This window comes from Physeter macrocephalus, chromosome 14 (assembly GCF_002837175.3).
Source record: "Physeter macrocephalus isolate SW-GA chromosome 14, ASM283717v5, whole genome shotgun sequence".
NCBI lineage: Eukaryota > Metazoa > Chordata > Mammalia > Artiodactyla > Physeteridae > Physeter > Physeter macrocephalus.
In genome coordinates this window covers 82,925,232-82,947,257 of record NC_041227.1, presented here as the reverse complement: position 1 = coordinate 82,947,257, position 22,026 = coordinate 82,925,232, and the positions used below count along the sequence as shown (strand labels likewise).

General features: G+C 47.5%; 1 protein-coding gene across 1 annotated transcript in view; it reads right to left on the bottom strand.

The window, feature by feature from the left end:
* Positions 1 to 22,026, bottom strand: part of SPECC1 (sperm antigen with calponin homology and coiled-coil domains 1) — a 195,401-nt gene that overhangs the window by 2,566 nt on the left and 170,809 nt on the right. Inside the window, 2 exon segments of the mRNA XM_028499976.2 lie at positions 7,195 to 7,254; positions 17,919 to 18,035. Of these exon segments, the coding sequence (XP_028355777.1) occupies positions 7,195 to 7,254; positions 17,919 to 18,035 (177 nt within the window).

Here is a 22,026-nt window from a genome sequence, read left to right as displayed (position 1 = left end):
ATGTGAAGTGAGTCAGACAGAGAAAGACAAATACCATATGATATCACTTACATGTGGAACCTAAAATATGACACAAATGAATCTATAAACAAAATAGAAACGGACTCACAGACAGGGAACAGACTTGTGGTTGCCAAGGAGGAGGGGGTTGGGATAAGCAGATGCAAACTATTATACACAGAATGGATAAACAACAAGGGCCTACTGCAGAGCACAGGGAACTGTATTCAGTATCCTGTGATACACCATCACGGAAAAGAATATGAACAAGATGCATATATGTATATAACTGAATCACTTTGCTGTACAGCAGAAATTAACACAACATTGTAAATCAACCGTACTTCAATAAAACAAAAGTTTTGAAAAGAGTCACCGCGATTCCGTTATTGTAAAAGGATTCCCAGCTCTCCAAGCTACCTCTGAACGCACACCTGTGTCCCACATGCTCCGTCACTGTGTGCCCTGTGCTCTGTCACTGAACACTTCTCATACGCGATTTCCCGCCCACCTGTGCTGTGTCATTTTAGCAGATGTGCCCTGTCCGGGGAATGACTACCCCCCGTCCTCTCGGTGCATGGCATGTGACTGTGGTCCCTTCCTCACCACGCAGACTTTGCAATGAGCATCTCTGTGAGGGACTGCTTCCTTCTGTTGGATTCGTGCTACAAAAGTCCCGAACCGACTGAAAGCTGTTTTACCAGAATTAAGGGCCACCATTCAATGTTTTATTGTTGTTTCCCCATCATTCTGTTGGCAACGAGCAAGCAGAGGCAGAGGCCAGGAGTGACAGCAGGCAGGACGGCACTCCGTCTATTGCTTGGCCAGGCTCTCCTGAAACTCGTGCTGCTGAACGTATTTAATAATTCACTTTGGGGCTGAACCTGGATTCTTTCGTGGTCACAGGAGAACACTAGGGAAGGTCCTGGCGTAAAGCCAGAAGCAGAGATGCCGTGGAAAAGCAGGCTGAACTCAGCACACCTGCTCCTGGGTGGGGTCAGAACTGGCTGAGGCCTGGAACCAGCCATTTAGCTTCTGTTTCAACATCTAAATATATTTTACTGATTTTGCTCCCTGGTTAGGCGAAGAAATCAGCACAGCATTGGTCATGGGAAAGGGGTGGAAAAGAAATGTGTGGGACATTCCACACAGATGGACCTAGAACAATGTGAAAAGGAAAACAAAGTGTTCACAGAATACAAGGGGAAAAAGTCTCCTTCCACCTAAAATACTGCAGTCAGGACTGTGCACACAGACTGATGATGCATGAAGAGCTAAAATTCTTACAGCACAAGGGTTGCCAACATGACAAGACAGAGAAGAAGTGGTGAGGAATCGAGCACTTGAGAGGTAGATGAGCTCTGAGAACAGAAGGACGACCCCGCGATGTCGGAGGGACGGCAGATCTTCCTCCAAGGGGGGCAAGGACGCGTCTTCCTGCTCAGAGAGGATTCGGAAGTCTGATCAATAGTCACAATTCTACTCCGAGTATCCGATAGGCCTGAACCTAACAATAATTAAATTTTAAAATATTTTGGTACATGGTTGACGTCACATCTGAACGTGTCTGAAGAAAGCATTTAGCACCTTTCAGGAGAAGAGAGGGTATGCTGCATCAGTAAAAATCTGCTAGTGCATGACACTTGTTCGACTCAGTAGCTTAAAACCTTCCAAAAAAAAGAAAACACCAGGCCCAGATGGCTTCACTGGTTAATTCTTCCCAACAGTTCAGGAAGAAATAATACCAATTCTACACGATCTCTTCCAGGAAACAGAAGAGGGGGAACACCTCCTCACTCATTCTGTGAAACCAGCGCCAATACTAATGCCAAAACCAGACAAAGACATTACAAAAAAAACTACCAATTTCTCCCTTGAACATAGACACAATAATCCTTAATAAACATTATCAATTGAATCATGATCAAGTGGGGTTCATCTCAGGAAAGCAAGGCTGCTTCAACATCCATAAATCAATCAATGTTATTTATACTAACAGACTAATAAGAAAAACCATATGGTCATATCAATAGATGCAGAAAAAGCATTATACAAAATTCAATAACTATTATAATAAAGGTTCTCAAAATACCAGAAATAGAAGGGAATTTCTTTTACCTAATAAAGAACATATACAAAACCCAAAGGCTGACATCATACTTAACAGTGAGAAACTGAGCACTTGCCCCCTAAGATCAGCAAAAAGGAAGAAGGTGAGGATGTCTTTTCTCACCTCTCCTAGTCAGCACTGCACTGGAAGTTCTAGTCAGTGCAGTAAGGCAAGAAAGAGAAACAAAAGGCATACAGATTAGAAAGAACTAAACTGTCTTTATTTGCAGATGACATGACTGTCTATGCAGAAAACCCCAAAGAGTCTGCCAGAAAAACCTCTTGGAACTAATATGCAAGTTTAGCCAAGCCTCAGGACACAACATCGACAACTTTCCTACATGCCAGCAATGAACAACAGCATATGAAAAAAAAAGAAAAAAAACCCAACCATTTAAAATGGCACCCCAAAAAAATCTACGTGCAGAAAACTATAAAACGCCACATGCAGAAAATTACAGCATACTGATGAAAGAAATCAAGAAGCTCTAAATAAATGGAGAGATATTCTAGGTTCATAGCTTGGAGACGGAGTATTGTTAAAATGGCAATTCCTCCCATCTGATCTATAGATACAATGCAACCCCAGTCAAAATCCCAGCAAGCTTTTTTTGGGGGGTAGATAGCGACAAACTGATTCTAAAATTTACAAAGGCAAAGGTACCGGAATACCCAAGACAATTCTGAAAAGAAGAAGAAAGTTGGAAGACTTGAGGTCACAATTTATAAAGCTCTATTAATCAAGGCAGAGTGGTGCTGGTCAAGGGGCAGACACTTGGGGCGTGTGATAGGGCTTCTTGTCCTCAGGGGTCTTGGTGGGGATGGAGATAAGCTCTATAATCAGAGAAATTGCAATAGAACACACACGTGCGCCACAGACTATGAATAAGTTGTGCTTTCAGAGCCCAGGTGGGCACGGCTGCCCAGAGGCAAAAGGTCACGGAGGGGCGAGACATGGGCTCTGGAGACAGCTGGCCTCCTTGACCCTTGTCTTTGCTACTCACTGGCCATGTGCCCTTTCATGGAACAGCACTGTCTCAGTGTCCCACCCACAAGGAACATCTGTGTCGCAGGACTTCTGAGAGGGCCGATGAGCCAACACGTGGAAAATGCCCGGCACAGGGTAAACAGGCACATAGTGAGTGAATTAATTGTCTAAGTAGCCTCTATAAAATTTCTGCTACAGATCAGGCCCAGTTATGCCTAAGGAATCATTCTGATATCCCCATAAAATCCTGAGTTGTAATGACCTCCCTTCCCAGGTGACCTGAAGACCTTAGGCTGTGTGAGGGGTGACCGTTCTGGTGGACACACTGGCTCACCCAGCAAGCAACACCCTCACAGACCGTATGACCGAGCGCGGGCGTGCCCACCTCAGCAGGTACGAACACGTCCACCCTCGGAGGGCACACGTGCTGGCTGCTTTTACGGCAGTGGCAACAGTGTCACACATATTCTCTTTCCTACTCTTCCTGTGAGGAGTTGTTCCACCTGTGATGTGCGGTGTTAAACTTCTGTATTACACCGTGGCTGGGAAGGAATGCATTCTAAAATTTGGGGAACGCTGCAGGGTTCTCACTTGTAAAAAATCTCATCCTTGCTAACATGGTAAACCCGGAGACCTGTATTTGCTAGAATGTACACATATAAGGGAATTTTTTTTCCTGACTAATCTAATAACAGAACTTGACCAAGGACCTGGGATTATTACTGCTGTCAATTCTGATTGGGTGTATTTTTAAAATGTCATGTGTAATTAAATATATTATTTTTCAATCCATCTCACGATACTGTAAAGCAAATTTAATACTGCAGGAAGCTTCTGTTTTCTTGATGGCATATAAACGGGTTAGATCGCTCACAAACATTCCTAAATGTTTTTAAGATTCATCATGACGTTTGTCAGTAGCTCCTCAGAGACCTCTCTACAAATGAAATTGCTGGCTCTGACTATTAGCTCAACAAGATGATCTCATTTGCTTCCCAGCTTTCACTACAATAGTACGTGAGATGAAAAATAGGAAAAAATGTTAAATTTAAAAAGTAAATATTAACTGTAACACAACAAAGAAAACCATATTCTGTGTATAATATCATCTTCTAACAAGTTCTCATTGTGTCTTTGATTCCTTATGTAAATTATCTGTGGTTACTTGTTAGCTGTTTAGTGTTTCAGAAGATAAATCAGGTTTCTGCTACTCCATCTTGGCCAGACATTAAGTCGCCTCACTCCTTTTTAGATTCTCTAGACTTGTATTTACACAATAGGGACACCTGTTTCTTAAAGGTTCAGTGGAATTCGGGCTTACGGGGATTTTTTTGTTTGTGTGTGTGTGACTATATTTGAAACAATGAATTTCACTTCTTTAATAAAGGTTAAAGTTCTACTTCTTTCTGAGTAAGTTTTGGAGAAATATTTACATCTACTATTTGAAGGAATGTATTTACGTATTTTTTTTTAGAAAACTGCCCATTCTGTTTCAAACACTTTGGCGTACACTGTCATAGGACTAAAATTCCTATGATAGCTGTCCTTTCCCTTTGTCATTTCAGCCTCTGAGGTTACACAAGTATGTCTCACTGTTACTTCAACTGAGATTTTCCTAATCACTAGTTAAGATTGAACAGTTTTAAATGTTTACTGGCCATTTGTGAGTTGTCTATTCCAGACTTTGATAATTTTCTACTAGGTTTTTTTTAATTATTATTATTGGTTAGTAGAAATTATTTGTAGATTGTATGTCTTTGCTTTTTTTGCAGTTATGTTATGATGTCTCTGGATGGATATTTTGTATTATTCATCCTGTTTGAGATTCATTAAGAATCTGTGGTCTTGGGGGCTTCCCTGGTGGCGCAGTGGTTGAGAGTCCGCCTGCCGATGCAGGGGACACGCCTGCGCGTCCGGAGCCTGTGCTCCGCAACGGGAGAGGCCACAACAGTGAGAGGCCCGCGTACCACAAAAAAAAATAAATAAATAAAAGAATCTGTGGTCTTTCATCATTCTTGAAAAATTTCAGGCACCGCTTCTTCAAATATTATCTCTCTTCACTTTTTCTTTCCTCTTCTTCTGGAATTCCCACTGGACGTGGGACTTAGACACGGTCTGACTTTATCTTCCATGCCTCTTAAGCTCTGTGACAGACACTATCAGATGTTCCCAACCTCTCTCTCCCTTGAAAGGCTTCCCACTAAATTTAGAGAATGAGAAATGTTATATGCTTACTTTCTCAAATTCCCTTGCAGCTGGTGTGGCCACATAACAGAGTACTACCAATGAGATGGAGGGACACTGGGAAGCCTTTTGGTTTCCTTGTCAAAGGGGGAAGATGTTAGGCACTTGCTCTTCTCCCTTCTCCCTCCTTCCTGCCCTGCAGACAGGAGTGATGTCTGGAGCTTGGTAGTCATGTTCAACCACAGAGAAACAAGTATGAGGACAAAGAACCAACAGATTAAAGATGGTGGAGTGAAGAGAAGAGACACTCTGGGGTCCTTGATTATAACATTGAGCAGTGAACCATTCCTGAAACTAAAAAAAGAAAAAAAATATATATATGTATATATGTATATGTATATATATATATATATATATATACACATATACATATATATATATATATACACACACACGTATATATCTTTATGGTTGAAGCAACTGTTAGTTGGCTTTTCCATTTCTTGAAGTTGAAAAACCTATTAACTAATAAAACCCCTCTACTACATTTTCCATTTTTAAATGTCTCTGTTTTATGTTCTGGGTAATTTCCTTAGATCTAGTTTCCAATTCAGTAGTTCTCTCTTCTGCTGTATCCAATCAGTTTTCAGCCCAACTGGTAACTGGTATTTTTAATTCCAAATTTTAATTTCTACAAGTTTTACTTGATTCTTCTCCAGGTCTTTTTTTTTTTTTATAGTACTGTGTTCCTTCCTTATGATTTTAATATGTTTAAACATAGTCTTGTGAGGTCTCTTTCTTCCTGTTTTATTATCTCAAGTTCTGGTAGACGATCCTCTTGTTGGTGGTGCCTGCTGACTAGCTCAAGTAGATCGATTTCTTTTCTTTTTTAAAATTTTATTGGAGCATAGCTGATTTACAGTGTTGTGTTACTTTCAGGTGTACAGCAAAGTGGTTCAGTTATACATACACATATATTCATTATTTTTCAGATTCTTTTCTCACGTAGGATATCACAGAATCTTGAGTAGAGTTCCCTGTGCTATACAGCAGGTCCTTGTTGTTAAGTAGATCATTTTCTTGAGCGTTTTGTAATTCTGGATTGTGAGTGTATTTTCAGTAGCCTCTGTGCTACGGGCCCAGGAGGCTCCTACAGCAGAGACAGTACAAACCGGGGGCTGCTTGCAGTAGATATTATAAATTTGGACTCCAAACCTCATCTGGCCCAGTTTTCTTTCCTTACAGGAGATTTTCCTTTTTTGGCCACCAAAAAATCCCAGGAGGAGACCAAGCTTCCTTATCACCTCCCTGGACTGGAAGGTGGAGATTTTTATTTCCCCGTCACTAAGAGTAGCATTTGTGAGCCTTGGCTTTGTGCAGGGGTCTCAGGACTAATGCACTGTTTACGGGAGCTCAGGGCCTTGTCTCTTGCCCCTGCGTGGGCAAGAACCACAGCCTACACCCGTCAGATGCCTGCTCATTACCAGCTCTCTCCACCACCCCAGCCCCAACCCTGGGGGTGGCCAGCGTCCCAGCACATGCCTCAGGGCTCTGGTCTTCACTCCTCTTTTAATTTCCAGCATCTGGTCATTTCCCAGTCTTTCTTCAGAGATCAGCTATGTATTGATATTTTTAAAATTACATTTTATTCAGATTTCTAGGTGCCTTGAACAAGAGGGTTTTAATGATAATTCAGTCTAGAACTGAAATTTATCCACAGTGAAATCTTCACTGAAAACACTCTAAATCACATGTGGTCAGACCAACCGGATAATTTTCATTAGGAATCATGAGTAACATATCTTCAGTAGATGGATTTCACTGTTCTGTAAAAATTATTTAGTAGACGGCATAAAGTTCTTCCTCATATGATTAGAACAAAGTATCACAAGGACACGGAGGAGGATACTTACCAGGCTGGGTTTGATGCCCACACTTTCAGCTGCTTCAAATGCCAACAAGAGATTTCTTTTCTAGGTTAAAAAGACAATGAAATTATCAACTAAAAATATATAGCTTTTGCTAGGAAAAAAACATCAACTGACATTCCTATAAAGATTACCTACTGTTTATAAAACACTTAAGTTTTGAAGTCAAATATGCAACCAATGATCTTAGTTTATGGGGAAAAAAAGATTAACAGGTTACTGTTGTCACTAAAAATGACATTATTGATTGATTCCTGACCATCAAAGATACACTTTTGCTAATTCGGTGGTTTTTTTTTTTGCTTTGTCAAGATTCATGACATACACATTATGTTGTGTATCAAGTTGTTTAATCATGGTGTTATACCAAAAAAATTATCAAAGTAATATGTGCACATCGTTAAACATAGTCATATGAAAAAGTGTTGCTTCCCTCAATCCTGGTCCTTGGGAGAAGAACTTTTTGTTTCTCTCTTTAATTCTGGTGATCTCCTCCATATCTCTGTAACTGCTCACACCACAGTTGCTTGATTTCCAAAACAGAGGCCTTGCCTTCTAAATTCTTCCCAAGATGAATGAGGACTTGGGTACCTCTCTCCTCCCTGCATTATACTCACAGAGCTCATGTCTGTGCCTGTGTTAGTTATGTTTGTGACTTTAACCATTTTCCTTAAACCTCCATTTCTTGTCCCATCAATTACAGACAGCAGTTCCCGACTCCACTTTGTATGATAAGGCAGGCGTTCCCTTGCCTTTCATCCACCTTGTCAAGTTTTAAACTGTTAAAGCTGATAGAATTTGCTTCCTTTTCTTCAACCACACTTAAGTGTTCAGCACCCTCTTAACAGAACGACTCTGAAGGTTGAACACAGTAAGCGGCATTTACACAGCAGCTGAGACCAGATTCCTCTCCCCAGTTCCACAGTGAAAGGTCAGAGTCCTAACCACTGGACCGCCAGGGAATCCCCCTGAGAACCATATTCTGCTAGAGCACGTTCTTAGTTTCCCTCTTAAAGAAAGGCTGTGGGAGAGATACATTTTCCGGATGCCTTCATATACGAAATTTTCTCCTTTCTACCATCACACTTGGTTAATAACCTGGCTGGATACAGAACTCTAGGTTGAAAATAATTTCCCCTAGAACTTTACAGGCTCCGCATCACTTAGCCCTCGTTTGTTGCTCCTTTTTTGAGACCCTTTCTGGCTGTTCTCTGATGCTTTCTCATCTGGATGAACTTAAGAATCATTTGGTCCTGCCTCCTCCCGTAAATCATTTGAAGTCATTCAGATTATATGAAACTTTAACTAAACTGGTAAATTAAGTATAATTGAGAGACGAATGTTTCCCTATGTATTCATGTTTCCTGTTGCTCAGCAGAATTTCGTAATTTTATGCACTTAGATTTTCTACATAATTTTATACATTTCCACACTTCCCCTTTCTGTCCTTTCCAGCACATCTGGTGCCTGATTAAGGGGCCCGCCGGACACTGAGGCAAACTCTCTGTACTAGATACCACGTCACGGGAAACACTAGAACACGGCAAAAAACTCTTCTTCTGCTCTGTGGTCGGGGCCTTGGAAAGCCGTTGACCTGTGGTCATCTTGCCCAAGCCGCCAGCCCCCTTCCTCAAATTAAAGGTAATAATGGGGATGGACTGAGTGGAAACTTTAACACTGCTCTCCGTCCTGCTGAGAGGGGAGCTGTCCAGTGGCTCCTGGCTTCCTTTACTTTAGCCCCAGCCAGCAGCAGGAAGCTCCTATTTTGGTGCTAATGAGGCCTTTGTCCTTATTTTAAAGTGCTTTGGGTTCACTCTGGGGGAGGACAGGGGTTTGTAAGCCAATGGTTTTTAGGCTACCATTACTCCAGACATTAAGATACAAACATTTTTTTATGGTTTTTGGTATGCAATGCCAAACAGCTTTGTAAATGTTAACACAGTTTCAGTTCCAGCAACAGCGTTTAAGTGCCCATTTTCTCCCACCTTTACTTGCACAGGATGTTACGATTCTCAAAAGTCTCTGCCAAATGTGACAGGCTAAAAATACTGTTTTGTTTTAATTTGTATTCTTTACCAGTAAGGTCTAAGGAAAAGGCATTTCTAAACCTCAGGTTTTATACAGAATTCCCACCCCCCCGCAAAACCCTTTATCCTGATTCTAATGAAACTGCTAGTGTTTTCTAAGCAGAAATTGGACAAAGAAGAAAGAGTCGAAAAATTGTCAGAAAACACTCTGAAACAGCATATGGTATGACGTGGACCATTATAGGCAGAGGTGGTTTCTGGTGCATGAAAATGACTTTTATTGGTTTTGGTGGCAGCAGGACATTAGTGATGAAGCATCTTGATCCTAATTCTCTCATCAGAACACCGTCACGGCCACTGTGGGGAGGCCAGAGCGGAGATAGACGCAGGGGTGTGCCCAGCCAGGACCTTCCAGCCCCTGGACAGTGGAAGCCCCCAGCCACGGGGACTCTGCTGCTGGCCCTGCAGTGGGGACCTTGCCTGAAACTGACGGGACTGAGGAGCCCCAGCCCAGAATTTCCCCCTCACATCAGTATTTCGTTTCAGACACCAACATAAAGACGCTCCATCCTATCACCTGAATCTGAGGACCTCAGCAGGAGTTTCACAGGAGGACAGAGGAATACGCTTTTCACTGAAAAAACACTAAACTTTCCACTGACTGTAACTCACATCCTGTGCTTGTACATCTCTTTAACATCTCAGAAGACATCCTTGTTAACGTTATCAGAAATTCCCTACCTAGTACCGATGTCACACTTCCACTGAGGAAGGAGGAACAGCTCATGACTTCTGAACATTCTGGGCTATCGAGAGCTAGATCGCACAATTCTTAGATTCTGATTTTAATGGGTTTTTACAAATATTACAGGCCTCTCTTGGTGCCCTTTTTGACGTATGTTGCTCAGCAAAAAACCCGAGAAGCACCCAGCACTGAGAGCTCCCCAGATCTGGACTCCAGGTGAGGGCTGGACTGCATGCATCCTGATGAGGTCAAAAGCACACTCTTCATTCAAATTAGCTCGTCCCCTTTGAAGCCCAACTTCGAATATGCCCCTTCTAGGAAGCCTTCCCTGCCTGAATTCCCTCTCTCTCGACCAGCAAGATACTCCCAGGCTCAGTCTCACACACATGCTCAATTTTAAACTGTAATGATTTGATTTGCCTGTGTTGACACACTGGTTGTTTTTTTGTTTTTGGGGGGTTTTTTTGCGGTACGCAGGCCCCTCACTACCGTGGCCTCTCCCGTTGCGGAGCACAGGCTCCAGACGCGCAGGCTCAGCGGCCATGGCTCACGGGCCCAGCCGCTCCGCGGCACGTGGGATCCTCCCGGACCGGGGCAAGAACCCGCGTCCCCTGCATCGGCAGGCGGACTCTCAACCACTGCGCCACCAGGGAAGCCCCGACACACTGTTTTTGAGAACCCTCATCGGTAACTCTGATAGATATGAGTTTCTCTCCCCATCCTGAATGCAAAGCTCCCCCAGGGCAGTGGCTAAACTGTCCCTCCACCCACAGCGCCTCTACATGGGGGCATTTAGGAAGCAGGAGGCTGGCTGGTCCTTTGGGGAGGCTGTGAAACCACACGATCTTCTTTTTTTTTTCTTTTTTTGGCCACACTGTGTGACACGTGGGATCTTAGCTCCCTGACCAGGGATCGAATCTGCATCCGCTGAAGTGGAAGTGAGTAATCTTAACTGCCGGACCGCCAGGGACGTCCCGCCACATGACCTTCAAATGAAAACTCTGGCCACCTGGAGCTGAGTCCGTCATCTCCTCCCAGACCCGAAGCCTTCCGCGGTCTGACGGCGCGCTACCCAACGACAGTGCTCTGGACTGGGGAGAAGAAAGGCAACCCCACGTGCAGGAACCACGGGCCCCTGGACCACGAGGGCAACAGAGTGACTGAGCCGTGATGCCTGGCTGTTCTGCAGGTTTCCAGATCCAGGCAGCCGGCCGCACATCGCAGGAATCGTCGGCATCCGGGGAGGCGCTGCAGCTTCCGTCATCAGGAAGCAACGTCACGATCCCAAGTGCGAAAACAAACACTTTTAGGCCCATTATCTTCCAACACGTCCGTACTGACTGGAGGGCAAAGCGCCCACGACTGAGGGCAAAAATGTCACACTCTGAGGATGTATCTGCATTAGGCATCGACCAGACCTCCCCGTCAGCAGGAACACCTGCTCAACCATAGGAGCGCCATGCTCCCGGCACCAGCAAGACACTCCCGAGGAGACAACCTTCCTTCTTAGTCTTGCCAGGGGCCGTGATGACCCACGACCCGCAGCAGACCTGGATCACGTCAACCATTTAGCGCACAGCCCTCTGTCTCAAAATCCTATGTAACTGTGCTTTGACCTCTAAAGGGTGGAACAGTTCTTGGAACTTTCTCAGAGGCTGTTCCCGGGTTATAATCCTCAACTTGGCTCCGATAAAATTTTCTATTTCTTCGTTAGATCGGCTGATTAATTTTTTTGTCAACAGTGCCCAGGCTGCGTGGACCCCGGGACTCCACATGCCCCCGCTGGTCTCCTCCATGGCTGTTCCTTCTGGTCCTTTCGCGGAGACACCCTCCTCTGTCCTGACAAGTGCGGAGTCCTCAAAGCTTGTTCCTTGGTCTTCTCCCTGTGCCTCTGTGAAGTTGTGATTTGTAAGAAATGCACCTTTAATCTTTGTCCTGGTTCCTGGCACAGAGCTCCTAAAACCTTTGTAATTTTCTATGTAGGAGCCACGGGGGCACCTTTTGTTACAATATTTGGTTTCTGTCCTCGGTTCCAGAAACAGCTTCAGAGCAATAAAGGTGAAACAGGTGTCTTTTTTTTTCTTGGCTGCATTGGATTTTCGTTGCTGCACGCGGCCTTTCTCTAGTAGCGGCGAGCGGGGGCTACTCTTCGTTGCGGTGCGCGGGCTTCTCATTACGGTGGCTTCTCTTGTTGTGGAGCACGGGCTCTAGGCGCACGGGCTTCAGTAGCTGCAGCATGCAGGCTCAGTAGTTGTGGCTCGTGGGCTCTAGAGTGCAGGCTCAGTAGTTGTGGAGCACGGGCTTAGTTGCACTGTGGCATGTGGGATCTTCCCAGACCAGGGCTCGAACCCGTGTCCCCTGCATTGGCAGGCGGATTCTTAACCACTGCACCACGAGGGAAGCCCGAAACATGTGTCTTTTGTTACTCATAACAAACCCCTTCCAACAACACCAGCGTTTATGTTAATGAAGCAATTTTTTTATTTTTTATTTTTTATTTTTTTGTGGTATGCGGGCCTCCCTCTGTTGTGGCCTCTCCCGTTGCGGAGCACAGGCTCCGGACGCGCAGGCTCAGCGGCCATGGCTCACGGGCCCAGCCGCTCCGCGGCACGTGGGATCCTCCCAGACCGGGGCGCGAACCCAGTTCCCCTGCATCGGCAGGCGGACGCGCAACCACTGCGCCACCAGGGAAGCCCCTATGAAGCAATTTTTTTAAAACCCCTGGATGACTGAAGGATGGGGCTGGTTGCCAGGGGAGCCAACCACGGGATTAGAGGGTTGGAACTTTCTGTCCCACGCCCTGACCTGCAGGGGCGGGAGAGGGGCTGCAGGTTGAATCAGTCACCAAAGGACAATGATGTAATCAATCATGCCTCCTCTAATAATGAAGCCGCCACAAAAACCCAAAGGGACGGGGTTCAGGGAGCTTCTGGGTGGGTGAACGCATCGGTGTGCGGGAGGGCGGCCCGTCCCAAACTCCAGGGGACAGAAGCTCCTGTGCTCGGGACCCCCCCGGACCTCGCTCTAGGGATCTCCTCATCTGGCTGCGCATCCGTATCCTTTAATATCCTTTGTAACAAACCAGTAACCTCGTAAGTAAGCTGTTTTCCTGAGTCCTGTGAGCTGCTCTAGCAAATCAACTGAACCCGAGGAGGGGGTCCTGGGAACCTCTGATCTACAGCCGGTCGGTTGGAAACACAGGTGACAACCTGGACTTGTGACAGGTGTCTGAAGGGGGGGGGGCAGTTGTGGAGGACTGAGCCCTTAACCTGTGGGACCTGACGCCGTCTGCAGGTGGAAAGTGTCAGAACCGAGTTAAACTGCAGGACACACAGCAGGTGTCGTCGCAGGACCACCTGGTGTGGGCCCCCCACACCTGTTCACAGAGAGCTTTAATACCACCTATACCTGCCCTGTTCAGGTTCATGTCACGCATGACATGTGGCTATTTCATTAAAAGTAATTAAAATTAAAAATTCAGTTTTCCAGGCACACGAGACACTTCCCATCAGCAGCCCATGTGGCGAGGGGCTACCGCATGGGACGGCATGGATGTACACACTGCCATCATTTCAGCTCAGTTAGACACAGCTGGCCCATTCCCTGGGGCCCCAAATCTCTACTTCCAGCTCTGACCTGCCCTCTGAACCCTGGGTTTGCTATCCAATTGCCTCTGACATTGCTACCTGCATACTTCACAGACATCTCAGACGTAACATGATTCAAAACGGACCATTTTCCCCCCAAATGTTTAATAATCCTGTCCAGCCTGCTTTACAGATTACAAAGCATAAATTTTAATTTATGCCCTGAAACTTTAATACTTCTGCGCTGGTTAATCTTATGTGTTGACTTTGCTAGGCCTTGGTACCTAGATATTTGACTGAAAATTATTCTAGGTATTTCTGTGACGGTATTTTTTTTTTTTTTTTGCGATACGCGGGCCTCTCACCGCTGTGGCCTCTCCCGTTGCGGAGCACAGGCTCCGGACGCGCAGGCCCAGCGGCCACGGCTCACGGGCCCGGCCGCTCCGCGGCACGTGGGATCCTCCCGGACCGGGGCACGAACCCGCGTCCCCTGCATCGGCAGGCGGACCCTCAACCACTGCGCCACCAGGGAAGCCCTGTGACGGTATTTTTAAGACGAGATTAACATTTAAATTGGTGGACTTTGTGTAAAGCAAGTGACCTGCCATAACGCGGGTGGGCCTCACCCAATCAGTTGAAGGCCTGAATGGAAAAAGACTGCTCTCCCACAAAGAAGAGGGCATTCTGCTGGCAGATGGCTTTTAGACTCCACCTGTAACACCCGCTCTTTCTTGTGTCTCCAGATCGCCAGCCCGCCCTGCAAAGTTTGGATTTGTCAGCCTGCACAACTGCATGGGCCAACTGCTTAAAATAAACATCTCTCTCTCTCTCTCTCTCTCTCTGTGTATGTGTGTATATATATCTGTGTGTTTCCACACATACACACCCACATCTTAGTAGTTCTGTTTCTCTGGGGAACCCTGGCTGATACACACTCTAAACAAGTAAATCACTTTGTTCAGTTATCATCGCCATCAGTGCCAGGACCATTTGGACTTTACTTACATCCTAGTGTGAGAAAGTCAACAACAGAGCTCTCAAACATTTCTGTTCCTTCCCCCTCAGCAAACAGTCCTGTCAGCCGGACACCTGGGTCGCCCCTGACTTTCTCCTCTCCCCACAGCCACTTAGTCACCGCGTCCAGCTGGTTCTGCGTCTCAGCTGGATCTCGAATCTTCCTCCGCCTTCCCACCCACGACGCTGCCACTGGCCTCCACTAACGGGTGAACAGGGAAGTGAGCTCTCACCACAATGCCTACAACCTCCCAACTGCAGCCTCTCTTTCTCTCTTGTCCCCGTGACAGTTCACTTTTTCACAGAGAGATCTTTTCAGAACACGAATCGCTGTCTGTCACTGTTCAGTGCTGTCTGCCGGCCGCCGGGGGAGCCACGAGGCGTGGCAGGCCACCTTCCCTGTCCCCTGCAACCCTGGCCGCAAGCACCGGGCGATCCCTCGGCTGTGCTCCCTGGCTCTGGAAAGTTCCCCTGCTTTGTGTCACTGGCTCCCTCACGTCAGCTCTTCAGCTGGAATTCCGCCTCCTCGGAGACCTTCCCAGCCTTCTTGGTGGCAGTTAGGCCCCCCTGTTCACCTTACAGCCCCGTGTTTCTCTCATGTTCTTCTACATTTTGTTTATTTACAGTGTTGCTTGTTACAGGTTTACTCACTTGTGTACTGAACGTCCACCTCCTGAGGACGAAGAACCTGTCTGCGTGCTCACTGCTGCCCTTATTACTGTGAGTGACGCCTGGCAAGAAATCCTTGTTGAGTGAATGAGCACAGGGCCCGGGACAGCGTTTCCCAAAGTACGCTCTGTGGAATGTGATTTTTAGGATGTTCTAGGTCAGGATTTGGCAAACCACAGCCTGCAGGCCAATCCTGGCCCTCAGCTTGCTTTTGTAAATAAAGTTTTATTGGAACACAGCATGCCCATTTGTTTACAAACATCTGTGGCCGCTTGGGCGCCACAATGGTAGAGTTGAGTAGCTGTGACAGAGACCACAGAACCACAAAGCCTACCACTGGCCCCCAACAGGAGAAGTCCACTGATTCCTGTTACGGGTGATTATATTAAAAGTTAAAAAGGTTCTGTGGCTCTGATATAGGTTAGGCTAAACAGAGTCACACAGGTTTCTTTAACAAAGGACTTCTTGACAGCGGCCACGGCTCACGGGCCCGGCCGCTCCGCGGCACGTGGGATCCTCCCGGACCGGGGCACGAACCCGCGTCCCCTGCATCGGCAGGCGGACCCTCAACCACTGCGCCACCAGGGAAGCCCTGTGACGGTATTTTTAAGACGAGATTAACATTTAAATTGGTGGACTTTGTGTAAAGCAAGTGACCTGCCATAACGCGGGTGGGCCTCACCCAATCAGTTGAAGGCCTGAATGGAAAAAGACTGCTCTCCCACAAAGAAGAGGGCATTCTGCTGGCAGATGGCTTTTAGACTCCACCTGTAACACCCGCTCTTTCTTGTGTCTCCAGATCGCCAGCCCGCCCTGCAAAGTTTGGATTTGTCAGCCTGCACAACTGCATGGGCCAACTGCTTAAAATAAACATCTCTCTCTCTCTCTCTCTCTCTGTGTATGTGTGTATATATATCTGTGTGTTTCCACACATACACACCCACATCTTAGTAGTTCTGTTTCTCTGGGGAACCCTGGCTGATACACACTCTAAACAAGTAAATCACTTTGTTCAGTTATCATCGCCATCAGTGCCAGGACCATTTGGACTTTACTTACATCCTAGTGTGAGAAAATCAACAACAGAGCTCTCAAACATTTCTGTTCCTTCCCCCTCAGCAAACAGTCCTGTCAGCCGGACACCTGGGTCGCCCCTGACTTTCTCCTCTCCCCACAGCCACTTAGTCACCGCGTCCAGCTGGTTCTGCGTCTCAGCTGGATCTCGAATCTTCCTCCGCCTTCCCACCCACGACGCTGCCACTGGCCTCCACTAACGGGTGAACAGGGAAGTGAGCTCTCACCACAATGCCTACAACCTCCCAACTGCAGCCTCTCTTTCTCTCTTGTCCCCGTGACAGTTCACTTTTTCACAGAGAGATCTTTTCAGAACACGAATCGCTGTCTGTCACTGTTCAGTGCTGTCTGCCGGCCGCCGGGGGAGCCACGAGGCGTGGCAGGCCACCTTCCCTGTCCCCTGCAACCCTGGCCGCAAGCACCGGGCGATCCCTCGGCTGTGCTCCCTGGCTCTGGAAAGTTCCCCTGCTTTGTGTCACTGGCTCCCTCACGTCAGCTCTTCAGCTGGAATTCCGCCTCCTCGGAGACCTTCCCAGCCTTCTTGGTGGCAGTTAGGCCCCCCTGTTCACCTTACAGCCCCGTGTTTCTCTCATGTTCTTCTACATTTTGTTTATTTACAGTGTTGCTTGTTACAGGTTTACTCACTTGTGTACTGAACGTCCACCTCCTGAGGACGAAGAACCTGTCTGCGTGCTCACTGCTGCCCTTATTACTGTGAGTGACGCCTGGCAAGAAATCCTTGTTGAGTGAATGAGCACAGGGCCCGGGACAGCGTTTCCCAAAGTACGCTCTGTGGAATGTGATTTTTAGGATGTTCTAGGTCAGGATTTGGCAAACCACAGCCTGCAGGCCAATCCTGGCCCTCAGCTTGCTTTTGTAAATAAAGTTTTATTGGAACACAGCATGCCCATTTGTTTACAAACGTCTGTGGCCGCTTGGGCGCCACAATGGTAGAGTTGAGTAGCTGTGACAGAGACCACAGAACCACAAAGCCTACCACTGGCCCCCAACAGGAGAAGTCCGCTGATTCCTGTTACGGGTGATTATATTAAAAGTTAAAAAGGTTCTGTGGCTCTGATATAGGTTAGGCTAAACAGAGTCACACAGGTTTCTTTAACAAAGGACTTCTTGAAGTCTTTACGAGTGCTGTGAATCTCCAAAAGTGCGATATAATATACAGCTTCCCAAGCTTATTTGAGCAGGGAACTCTTTTTAGTGGTGCTTTCTGGTTCTTTGGAATTTGAAAGATTTTGAAAGATTTTGCAAATGCTGGCCAAGGTCTTGAAACCATGAAGGTGAGAGTCCATCAGGGCTTTCTTTGAAAAGCGGGTGACAGGAACTTCTCAGCAGCCACAGTCAACTGGGCTCCACTGTGTTTTTCTAGGTAACAAAGGAAACTGAGAACATTTACCAGGGGTGGGGTTCTGCAGTGTAGACCTGTCCTCTGTAGTTATCTGTGCTGGAATCAATACCCCAATTTCCACCTCAAGTCCACAAACCTCACCCCGGTTGGGATGTATCGAAAGTATGAGGAGTTCCCCTTGTGTGTTCTGGAGGGTAACCGGGGTGACCAGGGAGGGGTGGGGAACTTACCTTCTCCTGACTGTTCAGCTCCTGGTACGGGATGTGAGCAGGCAGGTAGGTGTGCAGGAGAGCACACAAGGCCAAGCCATCACTCCAGCTGCTGCTGAAATTGGTGATATCGATGTTCTGTGGGGGAAAAGCAGCATTTATCACCAAATCGTGCCAAGTCACAGACTATGAACGGGACCGTGCTAGGATCCATGTGCGTATCCACCTCTGGGTTTGCGGTAAGACAAGATCAGACACTACCCAATCTGCTGGCAGTACCTTTAATTTTGGTGCCAGCAATGGTGGCCTGGGGTTGCCCAAATCCATTCACAGAAAAGCACATGGCACTTCTCTGACGGTCCAGTGGTTAAGATTCCATGCTTCCACTGCAGGGGTAATGGGGAACTAAGATCCTGCAAGCTATGCAGCATGGCAAAAATAAATAAATAAATAAATAATATAAAAATTTAAAAAGGCACGAGAAAAGCCTTTGGAGCTCAAAACAGTAGGGAACTTCTTTTTTCTATTATTAATTTTTATTGGAGTATAGTTGCTTTACAATATTGTGTTAGTTTCTGATATGCAGCAAAGTGAATCAGTTATATATACATACATATATCCATTTTCTTTTTAAAGATTTCCTTCCCCTTTCGGTCACCACAGAGCACTGAGCAGAGTTCCCTGTGCTCTACAGCAGGTTCTCATTAGTTATCTATTTTATACATAGTAGTGTGTATATGTCAATCCCCATCTCCCAGTTCACCCCATCCCCCCTTCCCCCTTGGTAACCATAAGGTTCTTCTCTACGTCTCAAAACAGTAGGGAACTTCTGCCCACCCTCTGGTATGTCAAAGGCTCTGACATCTTACTCTCAAATTAACCTACTTAGTCAGCTTTGCACATCCCAGCACCTCCCAGCTTTATGTGGCCAAAGAAGAATCATCACCATCACCACCACCATCACCATCACCACCACCATCACCAACATCATCATCATCACCATCACCACCATCATCATCACCATCATCACGATCACCAACATCACCATCACCATTATCATCATCACCATCATCACCATCATCATCATCACCATCATCACGATCACCATCATCATCATCATCACCAACATCATCATCACCAACATCACCATCATCACCACCACCACCATCATCACCAACATCATCATCACCATCATCACCATCATCATCATCACCATCATCACGATCACCATCATCATCATCATCATCACCATCATCATCACCAACATCACCATCATCACCACCATCATCACCAACATCATCATCACCATCATCACGATCACCATCACCATCATCACCAACATCACCATCATCACCACCACCACCATCACTAACATCATCATCACCATCATCACGATCACCAACATCATCATCACCATCACCACCATCATCATCACCATCATCATCACCATCACCATTTATCATCATCACCATCATCATCACCATCATCACCATCATCACGATCACCAACATCACCATCACCATTATCATCATCACCATCATCATCATCACCATCATCACGATCACCATCATCATCATCATCACCAACATCATCATCACCAACATCACCATCATCACCACCACCACCATCATCACCAACATCATCATCACCATCATCACGATCACCATCACCAACATCACCATCACCATCATCACCACCATCACCATCACCATCATCACCATCACCATCATCACCACCATCACCATCACCATCATCACCATCATCACCATCATCACGATCACCATCATCATGATCACCATCATCATCATCATCACCAACAACACCATCACCAACATCATCATCACCAACATCACCATCACCATCATCACCACCATCACCATCACCACCATCATCACCTATGACCCCAATTAACAACAGGAGACCAAGACTAAACAAAAAGACCTTAAAAACCCACATGGCTTATTCCTGCCACTACCCTCTTCTCCCCACAACTTGGGGGCATCTCAGTGGGGGAGAAAACCATGCTCGACAGTCTCCTCACCAGCGTGCCAAACACCCAGGGGCTGAGGCTTCACGGGGAGAAAGGAGCTCCTCCTTCAGGACAGGCGGGGACCCCGGGGGCTGCCTGGCAAACAGTGATAAGGAAGCCAACATCCGACTTGACAGGCAGCCCACGGAGATGACGGTTCCCAGGCAGGACCCCTGGCAGCTCCAGGCTACCTCCACCTCTTAGACCCTCACACCCATCTGCCTCTTTCTCCCTGACCGACCTCATCCTAACAGGGTTGGTTTTCTTCCCAAGTTCACAGGCTCATCCTGAATGAAATGCCAGGTTCCCAAGCCCACCGACTCCTCACCGCTTAGGCTGATCTACACAGCGGCTGCCTGAATGTGTTGAAACAGCCTGGAGAGGCCGTGGAAGCGCCTGCAGGAGGGCACACCCCAGGGGGCCCCGAGCGCAGGCCTGTCCTGGGCGCTCTCGGTGGAGGAGGTAGCGTTGCCGCCACGCACGCAGCTTTACCCGAACCAGGACACGCTGGGGGCCCGGGGCCCGCATCTGGCCTCTCTAACAAGTCTTTTCCCGCCTCCAACTGCAGTCCAGGGTGGTCCCGGGACCCCAGGACGCCCCTCTGGAGCGCCGCCTTCAGCCGTGCGTCCTGCCCTGGGTCTGGTCTGCAAGCACACTCCCACCTCCCGCGAGGGGACGTGGCCCAGAGCACAACCAAACACACCGGCTGCCGGGTGCCAGTGTGACATAAACGTCTGAGAATCCCCCGCTGGGAGGGGCCCGCCCGTCTGTTCTCAGGCCGGACGCCAAAGCCGGGACCCCGACCAGTGGCTCATCCGCATCTTTGGCTTCAGAAGTCTCTCTGAGGACTCTGGAGCTGCCTGATGAGGCCTGGGGGCTGCTCTAGACATGGGAAGCGCTTTGATTTTATACCTTCTGAAGAGGGAGGAGCCGGGCGGGCCACGATCCATCCAGTTCACTCCGACCCTCCCGCTTTCAAAGCAGACGCTGGGCTGTCAGACCCTGGGAAGGGGAAGCCGGGCTGGGCCGGGCCAGCTGCAGGGAAACCGGGCATCACCGTCAGGGGCGGTGTTTCCAAAGGCTCCGCCAGCCAGACTTAAGGGGGCGGTAGGGCCGAAACGTCTGCTGAGCGTCTGCAAGGTGCCTGTCGCTGTGCATCTTCTCACCGAGCTCCCAGAACAACCAGGCACGGTAAGCGGTGCGGGGCTCATTCGACAGGCCGGAGAGCTGAAGCGAAAAGAAATGCGGCCGGTATACCAGAGTCACGGGCCAGCGCCCGCCCGCCCGGCTGCAGGGCACGTGTCCTCTTGCTGTGTTTCCTTCCTCCTTTTCCCTTTCTTTCTCTCTCCCTCCCTCCCTCCCTGACTTCCTTCCTGTGTAACTTCACTTTGCATTGAAAGCGTTTAACACTTGGTAGATCTTTCTCTTCCTAAAACATGAAAACATTTTCTACACTTCTCCCTCGTGCCACCTATGACACAACGCATCATTTTTCTCCATCTGCGCAATCTTCACTGGCGTTTGGAGAGGCCAAAGGGACCCAGAGGGATGAGAGTGCCATCCAGCTCACAAAACCAAGACGGCACCCTCTGTTTTAGTTCACTGAACACCCCTCAGGAACAGCTTTTGATCTGAAGTGTAAATGTCCTCGTTTATTGAGCAGGTTGAGACGAAGATCTGGTGCGACCCAAGCCAGGGTTGAAAAGTCAATCAAAACGACTCATGTCCTCAGGACGGCGCAGATGGCCGGGTCACTTCCGGGTGGACAGCCGCTCGCGGGCCATCGGGGATCGCTGAGACACACGCGGACCCTCACGCTTCAGCAGCGGGACCACCCAACACTGTCCCAGACAAAGGAGGCAGTGTCCTAGCTTTTAAAAAAAGGAATAATGGAAATTCCAAATCCGGTCAGCTCACCAAATCCAACATCTGGGTCAGGAAGGGCTTCTCTTTTCACGTCAACTATTTCCCAGGTTTCGGACTTTGAACAGTTCTGACTCTGGCAGAGACAGACGGCATCAGGCTATGATTCGTCACATTACATTCATTCCAAGAACATGACCCGTTTTATCTCTGGGTGCAACGACCCAGCTCTAGTTC